This window comes from Lynx rufus, unplaced genomic scaffold, assembly GCF_022079265.1.
Source record: "Lynx rufus isolate CCGP_SWC_20201006 ecotype Redwood Valley unplaced genomic scaffold, mLynRuf1.p SCAF_12, whole genome shotgun sequence".
NCBI classification, from domain to species: domain Eukaryota; kingdom Metazoa; phylum Chordata; class Mammalia; order Carnivora; family Felidae; genus Lynx; species Lynx rufus.
The window spans coordinates 807392-819406 of NW_025814826.1; the positions used below are offsets into that span (position 1 = coordinate 807392).

Sequence of the window (12015 nt, forward strand, 5' to 3'; positions counted from 1 at the left end):
ACATATAGTCATAAAAATTGGAAAATACAAAAAGCCATCCATGAACACTACTGAAGTGTTAATGACAACTTGGTTGTTTGGGTGCTGTTCAAACGGCTGGTAGTGGAGCAGTCTGATGGTGCTAAAACCCTCTAGTGCTGGTTTCCACGTACAAAATGTGCTTAAAAGTTAATGAGATGCCAAGAAACATAGTTTAAAATATTATAAAGATTTTCATTACACACATATGATACAAAAACATTTTCCTTTAATCAAGACTTTACCATATAGTGTGTTCAATTGGGAAACAATGAAAATGTTTGGTAAGCATCCAGTAAATTTTTTCTATTTATTTTTCAAATCATATAATTTTTGTTCAAAATCTGTACATATTCTCGTGACGCTTTCCATACTGGATCTTGATTTAGAATTGAATCATCCGTAGATACTAAAGGAGTTCTACAAGATCCTCATTCAAATTCGGTAGCAGCTGAAAAGGAAAAGAAAGAATTATCTTCTTTCTCCAAAATAATTTTCACTACAACTGATGAAAAAAAAAAGAAGAAAAGAAAAAGAAAAGGAAAAGAAAAAAAGAAAGTTGGGGCCTTTATGAGTGTTAAGAAAAATGAAAAATACCTACGTACAACTGCAATATGAAACCCAAGGTTAGTATTAAATATATTTTGCTCAGGGTTGCACACTGAACTAATTGCTATTGTGGATAAATATCAGAGTTTCTGGTTTTTTCATTACAAGGTGAAATTACAAGATGAGGACACAGTCCACCCTGAACAATCATAAACTATAAACGGAAAAATCAAACAGGCATTTCCAGAGCCAAGTATACAGATGTAAGTGACAGGTATAAAACACAGCACTACTGGAACATACGGAAGGGACATCCCAGTTTTGTGTCAATATTGTCTGCTCTTTGGTGAAGGTGATATGTCAGCTGATACCTGAAGGACAAGGAAAAAGTATGCTAGGGAGAGGGAAGAAGCACATACAAAGAGCTAGAAGTGAGGAAGAACACTTGTGCAATTGTGAGTAGTTTAGTTTGACAAGGTGCTAGAGCAAAGCAGCAGAGTAGGGCAAAGAGTGAGAGACAAGGCTGAATGATCTGGCAAGAAGCAAACTGATTTGGGTGTTTTCATTCCATGCTAAGGAATTTGAAGTTTTACCCAAGGGCAAAAGCAATGACAAAATCAATGAGTGATGATTGAAACCCGTTACCTGTCAATGGCAGCTATATGACCTCTAATTACTTAACCAAGCATTACTAGGATGACTTTGGCATTTTGGGTCTTCTATCACTAGCAGAAACGACAATTTGATAAAGCACACCTTTTCTGAGACTTGTGCAGGTTGACAGTTCCATAGGGATGGCACCAGTGAAGGAAGATTGTCGCCAGAAATAATAACAGATATAGACTTAGGGAGATTGAAAACACTTCTTTAACGTTTATTTATTTTTGAGAGAGAGGCAAACCACAAGCGGGCAGGGGCACAGAGAGAGGGAGACACAGAATCTGAAGCAGGCTCCAGGCTCCGAGCTTTCAGCACAGAGCCCTCTGTGGGGCCTGAACCCACCTGAGCTGAAATCAGTCGCCCAACCGACTGAACCACCTGCTTGCCCCTAGACTTGTGGGAGATTTTAAAAGAGCTATGACACATGAGGACTAAATGAGGAAGAAGTGTGTTCTTCATTATGCTCGTGCTTTTACATTTTTTATTAGATATGTACAAAAAATGTGAATGTAGTATCTATTCTCCAAACAACGGAGAGGGATGCCATTTACTATTTATAGTTTATTTCAGAAATCAATGATATCTACCTTCATACATTTTGGCAACATACCTTCTTCTAGTTCTCTGGTTATTCTTTCCTCCAACTCCTGCCGCGTCTGAAATAAGCCAAATATTATTTAGAATGTGTAAGGTAAACAAAAGACATGGTAGGGATTATATATAGCTTAGGACATGTGGTCTTGAACTAATACTTGTAGAGATTAAACCAAAGTTAGGGATTGCTTAAACAGAAAAACTATCACATGAATAAAATAAATTCCTACCTATTTTATTTTAGTTTTAGATAACGGAGAACAGATACATACATACATGCACACACACATACACATACACACACACACGTATATATGTATACATATATACGTGTGTGTGTGTATACGTATATATAATATGTGTATGTTATATATATAATGTATTATGTGTATTATATTAATATATCTAATATGTGTACATTATATATATATATATAATGCTATTTATGTGAGTCTGATAAAAAGCACAATTAATATTGATCTATTGAATATGTATAATCTTGAAATGTGATGTTGGATCTTACTGGGACAAAAAAGTTTAAACAAGAATCATATTGTATGCTGAATTATTACTTGGAAATGATTAGAAATACTGCCATTTATGAAAGTTTAATCAGTTTTTTACCTTAATGAATTGTTCCTTAAAATGGGCTTTCCATTTTTTCACTTGTAGAAAACCAAAATTTGAAGGAATGCTTTTTGCTGTTAATTTTCCAGGACTGACTCTTAAATACATATAAAATGAAGAAAGTGGGACTGTCTTACTGTCATGTGGAAATTCTACTGGCAAAAATTGAGTAAAAATGTTTTGCTATGTGTATTATGACTAAAACACTTATTTCCTTTCATATGCACACAAAGATTTCAGAAAATCGCTTTGAAGAAAGGAAAAATAGGGGGTTACAACAGTTTCCAAACTTAGCTTCTGATTTATAACTTTCTCCATTAGCGATAAGGAAAACAACATACAATTTTCAATTGTAACTTTGTTTCCTTTCTCCAAATTAGGACCAAGTTTTGAAACACTTGACTTATTAAAGTTATGGTTATCCACTTATGAAATGTGTACGAATATTTCCAACTACAGGTGACCCATGAATAACACAGGGGTGGGGTACAGTCAAAAACCTGTATATAATTTTTCATCCCCCCAAAACTTAATTACTAATAGCCTACTGTTGACCGGAAGCCTTACCGGTAAAATAAACAGTCGATTCATACATGTTTTGTACAGTAGGATAAGCTAGGGCGAAAAATGACATTGAGAAAAACGGAAGGAAGAGGAAATACACTTACAGTACTGTACAGTATCCAAAAATAATCCATGTGTAAGTAAAGTAGACCCACACAGTTCAAAACCATGTTGGTCAAAGGTCAACTGTATATTACAACTGTTCCTGTCTAGAATGTACTTATTTACATCTTTCTTAGACAAGGTAGCCTCTCCCTGAATGCCCCAAACGGGCTCCAAAATAGTGTACAGAACATAATCAACACTGTGGTGATAAGGATTCCAATGTCTTTACAAACTTAGGTGTGAGGACAAATGTTTTGGCTGACATGCTTCCCAATATTTTCAGAGACTGTTTTCCCTAATACCTTTTTTTAATTGAAGTATAGTTGGCATACAATGTTACACTAGTTTTTCAGTATACAAATTCAGATTGGACCATGGTATACACTATGCTATGCTTGCTACCGTACATGTAGTTACCCTCTGTCACCATACAACATTAATACAATATTGTTGACGATATTCCATATGCTGTATTCTTCATTCCTGTGACTTATTTACTTTATAACTGGAATTTGTACCTCTTACTCCCCTTCATCTATTTTGTCCATACCTCTCTACCCACCGCCCCTCTAGCAACCACCAATTTGTGCTCTGTAGTTATGATTCTGTTTGTGCACTTGTTTTGTTTTTTTTATATTCCACATGTAAGTGAAATCAGATGGTATTTATTTGTCTTTCTGCGATTTATTTCCCCTCGCATAATACCCTCTACGTCTATCAATGTTGTCACAAATGGCAAGATCTCATTCTTTTTGATAGCTGAGCTATATTTCATTGTATACATATTACACATTGTCTTTATCCATTCATCTCTCCATGGACACTTAGGTTGCTCCCCTATTTTGGTTATCGCAAACAATCTTTCCATGAACATAGGGATGCATACAACTTTTCAAATTAGTGTTTTCATTTTCTTTGGGTAAATACGCAGCAGTGGAATTAATGAATATCTATTTTTAAGTTTTTGAGGAACCATAACACTTTTTTGACAATAGCATTATATTCAGGCCTTATAAAATGAATGGGGCAACATGACTATACCAGACTTATAAAACTAATAACTCAATACCAGGTGATGGGGGAAGGCTTTATTCAAACAATATTATATTACCATTAATAAATACGATATAAAATATAAACCACGTTTTTTATATGACATGACTTAAGGAGCTACCAAGGTAATGTTGCATCTTTTCCCCAAAAGCTCTTTTCCTAAATATTTACCTCTGTGACCTTTATGTTTATATCTAGGTAAAAACTGTGTTTCGATGGTGAAAATAGCTTTCCAGTCCATGAATTAGAACACATGTGTACTCTTGTGTATACCTTTCCATTGATCCAAAATATAAGAGGGTGAGAAAATTATACACAGAAAAACTATATATCAGCAAATTTTAATTCAAAGAACATTTTTAAAGGATTTTTAATTAGAAGGATTTTCTCATTAACTGTTAACATACAATTATGGCCCATAGAAATCTAAGGTTCGGTTGGGGACACTGCAGGATTGAGGGACAAGGAAGTCACAGCCGTAGTCTCCATCTCTCCTTTAGTTAGACAGCTCTATTTCTCTCTGTTTTACACAATACAGTTTAATGCAAAAAAAAAAAACTACGTTCTATTGTTTGAAAAAAAATTATTTTGAAGATATAAAAGTCACTAATTTAGTCAAAATCCCGAATTTTGCGTAATAGACAAAAAGGTCTCAGAGAGAGTGTACTTTGCCTGAGGTCATGAAACCAACTAGATGCAGACCAGGAATACACTTGTGGTCTTACCAAGCCTATAGTTCTATGCCAGTTACTTCCTCATAGTCAGGAAAAATACGTGTATTTAAAGTATAACTCAGAGAAAATGAATACATAAAACTTTGCCATGTGGCTCAGTAATGCTTAGGTTTGAGGCACACAATAGTAGCTCTCTAACTAAATTACAAATGTTAAAGTCATGAATGAAAATAAAGGAACAGAAATTATGTTAACTCCTTTTAGTAGCCGTCAATTTTTAAGCACAACTTTTTAAATTTTTAAAAAAAAATTTTTAACGTTTATTTATTTTTGAGACAGAGAGAGACAGAGCATGAACGGGGGAGGGTCAGATAGAGGGAGACATAGAATCTGAAACAGGCTCCAGGCTCTGAGCTGTCAGCACCGAGCCCGATGCGGGGCTCAAACTCAAGGACTGCGAGATCATGACCTGAGCTGAAGTCGGCCGCTTAACCGACTGAGCCACCCAGGCACCCCAAGCACAACTTTTTTAAACCACAGGACAGAGAACTTGAAAGAGAAAATCTTTAGGTGAAGCAAGCAAGCTGAAACTGAGGAAATTCTTCCTGAAAGCATTATTTATTCCTTCCAAAGAAAATTTGTTTTGTCAAAATCGATCAACAAATGAGTGAACCCATGGTGTGGTTATTTATAGCAAAATTTAAAACCCAACACAGATTTCTCCTTCCCTTCTAGCATGCTTCTGTCTAACCTCTCATCATTCGTTGGTATGTACAAAAGACACAATTCACTTTATTTATAATTTAAATCCAGTCGGAAATTATAGGTGAACCTTCACTTCTCACATGTGGACTTATCTCTGTCTCCCTCCCGACGGGAAGGGAGACTCACCTAACGGGTGAATTTGGGAGACGGAGCTAAGCAGTGCTTATGTGTTTCTGGATCTCCTCTTTGAAAAGATGTGCCTGCCCACAGTACCATGAATTTGGGTCTGCTCTCAGCTCTGTGGTAAGCACCCGGCCCCCGGGGGGGGGGGTCAAGCATTTGTTTCCTCAATTTACAACTGTGTGGGGAAGTGCCCGATTTGGGAGGAAGCCCAAAGTGGCTAACATAACCTAAATCGTATCCTCCAATTTGTTAGTGTTTATTAGTAATAAAGCTACTAAGTTTCTCTCCATCTCCCTGTCTCCTGTGTTCTGAATTTAGAAAGAGAAGAGCAGGGTTACTTGCCGCCTACCCAGTGTCACCTGTCACAGCTCCACCAAGAAAAATGACTAGACGACACTTACAGAAACATTCTCTTCTTCCTTGACTTCATAATTAACGTACATTGTTCAAAAGCATCGCTCACTCGAAAGAGAGAAAAAGTTGAAAGGAACCGTTTTAAGAACAAACATAGAAAGTCAGACAAACCGAGGACACAGAGGAATACATTCCAAATGAAAGAACATGACAAAACCTAAGAAAAAAAACTAAGTGAAACAGAGATAAGTAATGTACCTCATAAAGAGTTCAAGGTAATGGTCATAAAGATGCTCAGTGAACTCGGGAGAAGAATGAATGGATCCAGTGATAACATCAACAAAGAGATAGAAAATATAAAAAAGAACCAATCATAGCTGAAGGATACAATAACAGAAATGACAAATACACTAGAGGGAATCAACAGCAGATAAGAAGATGCAGAAGAACAGATCAACAATTTGCAAGACAGGGTAGTAGAAATCATCCAAGCCAAAAAACAAAAAGAAAAAAGAATTTTAAAAATGAGGCTAGGTTAAGGGACCTGTGGGACAACATTCAGTGTAATAATACTTGCATTCAAGGGGTTCCAGAAAAAGAAAAGACAAAGGGGCAAAGAACTCATTTGAAGAAATAAAAGCTTCATTTTAAAAATTCAAATATTTGCTTGATTTAGCTATTTATAAAATGCTCTACAATCACTCATCAAGATATTTTATAAAAATAGAAACAAAGGTGGTATAAGTCCAAAAAAAAAAAAGGAAAAAGAAAAAAGAGTGCCATAAATAAGAAAGCAATTAAAGATGTATTCTCGTGTAAGAAACTAGCAACACTTTTAACTTAAAAGAGAAATTAACCTTTTTAGTGTTACAAGTTGATTTAATTCATAAAAAGAACTTACCATGGATTCTTTTTTTTTTCTTTTTTTTTAGAGTAGCCTCCATGCTTAGCGTAGAGCCCAATGCAGGACTTGAACTCATGACCCTGAGATCAAAACCTGAGCTGAGATCAAGAGTTAGACGCTGAACCAACTGAGCCACCCAGGCACCCCCCTGGATTCTTTTAAATAGTAAACATTCATGTCGTTAAGTGTTTGGAGGATGATCATTCACTGACATACAGGGGTGGGCAAACTGGATTATAGCAAAGCTTTCAAATGTTAATGAACCACTGCCAACTGAAAATAAGTCCAAGCATCTAAGTGTACCTGTGGTTACCAGGCAATAACATTTACTTTCCAAAATCAAATTTAAATGAAAGCTTTTCAAGAAATTTAACATGGGTAAGTTTAGTTATATTTACTGAATACAGTTAATGCTAGGTGTCTCTTGTGGCACACCTGGGTGGCTCAGTTGTTTTTAGTGTCCAAATCTTGATTTTGACTCAGGTCATGATCTCATGGTTTTGAGACCGAGCCCCACATTCGACTCTGTGCTGAGCACGAAACCTGCTTGGGATTCTCTTTCTCCCTCTCCTTTTGCCCCTCCCCTGCATGCACTCACTCATTCTCTCGCTAAAATAAAATAAAAATAAGTATCTCTTAGAAATGAGAGATCAAGGGACTAATATATATATGTAATATATATTATATATTAATATTATATAACTAATATTAATATTATATTAAATATTAAATATTATATTATAATGTATTATATATTATATTTTATTATATTAAAATTATATTAATATTATATAAATATAATATTATATATTATATACATATATATATATATATAAAATTTACCTCCGTTCTTTCTTAGCACATATAATGCTGACTTTTATCTCGTATGTGTTAGTTACTTAACTCAGAATTTTGCCAAATTAAAAGCAACAACATCAGATATCTGAAACCCAAACTAAACAGATAATATAACTAACCTTCCATAAGGAAGCCTCCCTGTCGTCATATGACAGCCGTGGGTTTATGGTAGGAATCACTAAGTTTCCTCTTGGAGTAAAGTTTCCATTGAGCACTAAATTATTTTCAAAATGTCCACAATAAGGTGGTTCCAGGCCTGGGCTCATAGTAAGGGTCCTGAGTAAAGTTTGGTGCTGCTGTCTCTCCACAAGAAAATTTGTATTGCTCTCTGACAGTCTCTCCTTAGCCCTGTGAAGATTAAAAAACACAAATACATTTTCTTTTCCCCTAAATCATTCCTAAATGACATACATTTTTTTTTAGGTTTCCATAATAGTAAATAGCATTTGCCATTGAACAGTGTTTTAACACTGAACATGTGACGGAGCACACCTACTCTCTAAAATTATACTTTTAAAATTGTTCTAAAGAAATACTTATGTTTCCAGGGGGATTCCTAACTAACAATTCAAGTTAGGGAAGGGAGAGAAGTGGCTATCAGTGATGTACATGGGTTAACAAATAATACTTGCTGTCTTCTGGAATGGCTGTACTGACAGGATCCTTCAGGATGCCATTATATATACCTACTTATATTTAGTAAACCTGTTTACAGATGTAAAACTAAACCATCCCTCAAAGACATTTTCAAGCGTTTGCTTTCACCACTCTTGTACATTTCGCTTTTTATCTCAAAGAAACTGAGCATTTGACACTGAGGAATCATTGAGACCAACAATCTCTAGGGGAGATAGTAGATGACAGACGTGTGATCAGAAAGAACTAAAACAGCTACAGAGGCAATTAGCTTATAACAGTTACCAAGGCACTGGAGGCAGAATCTGCCCTTTCTGTCTTCAGTCTTCCACAGGCCTCCCTCCCACCATGGTGCTCTTTTTAGCCACTTTGGGAATTATACTACCCTTCAGCCCTGTGTGAGTCTTTCTGTATTTCACCCGGATGCCTTTATGTAAAGTAGAAAAAGCATAAAGGATAGTTTGTCTCAAGGCCCACTCTAGGAATCATACCAAAGGTCACAATCAAGAGAATAAATGTACCAAGCTGCCAGGATGAGTAGTAGTAGTACCTGACCTTTTAGGTTAAAGATGTAATCTTCCAAAAAGAAACTCATCGACATTTCTATTTAGGGCAATTCTGACAAGCAATTTTATAATAATATGCTTCTAAATGAGAAAGCTTCGAACAATGCACTTAAAGACTAGCAGATCCGATCAATGGAAAATATACAGGGCGGGGGGTGCGGGGGTGGGGTGGGGGAAGAGGTCCTGTAAAACCGAAAAAAAGAGAAGGGATGCAAACTGTCCTGGACTAACATTTCAAAGGTAAGTTCACTTAGAAACCTCATTTTCCAAAATAACACGATCTAGTTGGCTTTCACTTCCTACTCATCTCATGATCTCGGCTCCACAGAAATTATGCTTTAGAGGCAAATTAATAAGCTAAATTTCTTGTCTATGATTCTGTGTTGACTTACCTGTTCAGCTTATTTCTCAAGGACTTTCTAAGTTTTAATTCTTCTAGGTAGAGTTGCCTGTAGGTTTCCAACTCTGTTTTAGTAGATCCTTGAGAAGTCTTCATTGTAGAGACCTGAGATTCCAGATCTTTAATTCTAAGTTCCATTTGATTTCTCGTTGAAGCATGATCATTTTCTCTTAACTGGTCCAAGTTTTTTCGAGCTGCTGCTTGTTCCTAATGAAAAAAAATTAACAGGATAGTTTCAAAATAGGTATAATCTGAATAATTAATTATACCTGTTTCCTTTAGTTCTGAGTCAAAGTTTCAGAGAGAAATTTTAAATGAAAAAAAGCTCAAGTGTAAAATATTTATCATCAATGTCAACTGAATTAAACATGATTTATAAAATTAAAGTTCAATCATTCCTGTATTAGTATTCACGCAATCTGATAATTCAAATAATAGAATCAATGAGAAAATTTTTAAAGTCAACAATAAACTTAAGAATAATCCAAGTACAGTGCAATGTTTAAATCATAATTTTTCTTTTCCTCTTCATAGTGAGACTAGTTGTTTAAATCATCATTTTTTCTTATCCTCTCGATTTAGTAGGAATAATGATGAAAACTGAAATCTTTAAAGGGAGGAACAAATGCCTCCAGAAATCTACAAATTACCATAAAGCAAGTAGAGGAAACCCCTACAATACATCTATCCAAAATGTAATTTGCAGTAAAATGAATTAAAGCACATTACAGATCAATCAATTAACCTGTAAAAACAGGTTGACTTCGTGTAATTTTTCTACTATGTCCAGTCGTGCTCTTTCTTCAATCTCCCGTTTATACTGCTCCACTTGACTGCGTTCTACCATATTCATTTCCATAAATTGCTTCAATTTTACTACTTCTTGCTGTAACTTCTTGTTGTTGCTCTCTAGTTTTTCACGTTCTTCTTCGAAAGCTTTCATTGATAATAACTCTTGTTGAAGAACTTGATTTTTTGCGTCCAGGTGTAGACATTTTGAAGATGTAGTTTCCAGTTCTGTTGTAAGGACATCAGCCTGCATGAATAAAACACTATAGTTTGGAAGGGAGTGAAAAGAGTCTAACTCAAAACTACTATGAACATTTTTTTTCAGATTTTAAGTAATCTCTACACCCAGTGTGAGGCTTGAACTCACAATCTCAAGATCAAGAGTAACTGAGCCAGCCAGGCACTCAAATTTTTAAATAAACTCATTTGCAATAAAATGTTACCTGTCTTAGAATGTGGAACCTTAAACAAGTCAGAAAATCAAGAGACACGTTAAAGACATTAGGTGTTACTGAAATAGATCTTTGCTATCATTCTCTTTAGTACACAACATTTGCACTTGATTCTATACTTTTATTTTTCTATGATTTTTTCATATCTTTCTTTCATAAAATAAGTCCCCTCTTAGGAGAAAGTCTCTTAGCCCTTCCCCCATCTTAACACTCCATAGCTTTTAAAGAAGTTTTAGCAATATCATATTGACTTATGTATGCCCAAGTCAACAAATACGTCCCAAGATAAGACTCTGGAAATAAGACTCTAATTCATGAATCTATAAGTAATGCTTCTAATGCCACGGCCTGTTTCTGAACTGCAAATGTTTTATGCTAATTTGAACCGCATTCCCAGGAGAAATGATTCTCCGGGATGTGTTCAGAAATCACATCTCCCAGTATAAAACTTTAATTGGATGATCCAAATATGTTTTTGAGGCAAAATTTTTTTTAATTCAATACTGTTATCTTGTAATCCTTTGTTACTTTCTAGAAAATAAGAGATCATACTAAACAAAAACAACCACAACAACAAAACTGGCTGGAGTTTCAGTGATGCTGAGTTGGGAACGACTTCCATCCATTCTATATGATTGGTAAGACAAGGTGAGTGGATGTGGTGGTTTTATAAATTCCTTGATACTTCTGTGAAAATCCCTCCCCTTAAATATATGCTGGCTTCAGTAACTGGTTTCTCGTGAACAGAATATGCAGAACTGCTGTGATTTTTAAGGCCAGCTTAGAAAATGTGATACAGCTTCCTTCTGACTTTCTTTCTCTAGGGAAGCTCACCCTTAGAACGCAGCCACCACGTGGTGAGGAATCCCAGGCTACCTAGTGAGTCTTCATGTAGATACTCCAGCTGAGACTAGCCAACGTCCTAGCCAAAGGCCAGCCTCAACAGCCAAACACGTGCGTGAACAAGCCTTTAGATGATTCTAGTCTCCAGCTTCCAGTTATGCCAGCTGATGCCAAATGAAGAAGAAATGAGTTGCCCTACTCTGCTTTGCCTAAACTAAAGATTGGTGAACAAGAGAAATGCTGTTTTGAACTAGTAGGTTTTGAGGTGGCTTATTACGCAGCAGTAAATTACTACCACAGATACTGATACTAAAAATGGTGTGCTGCTATTCAAAAAAACCTGAAACTAAACTTCCTTTGAACCAGGAGGTAGGTCGAACCTGGAAAGATGTAGAAAAGTGTAAGAATGAGACCCAAAAAGGGCCTCCACAAGACTCTTAGTGGAAACCTGATGGCCTGTGAAGAGGCTGACAGCAAGGGT

General features: G+C 35.8%; 1 protein-coding gene across 1 annotated transcript in view; it reads right to left on the reverse strand.

Moving 5' to 3' along the window:
- Nucleotides 1–449: 449 nt before the first annotated feature.
- LOC124507934 (ankyrin repeat domain-containing protein 26-like) overlaps nucleotides 450–12015 on the reverse strand; it is a 124345-nt gene continuing 112779 nt past the window's right edge. The window contains 5 exon segments of the mRNA XM_047074395.1: nucleotides 450–469; nucleotides 1838–1883; nucleotides 7968–8196; nucleotides 9443–9657; nucleotides 10196–10486. Of these exon segments, the coding sequence (XP_046930351.1) occupies nucleotides 450–469; nucleotides 1838–1883; nucleotides 7968–8196; nucleotides 9443–9657; nucleotides 10196–10486 (801 nt within the window).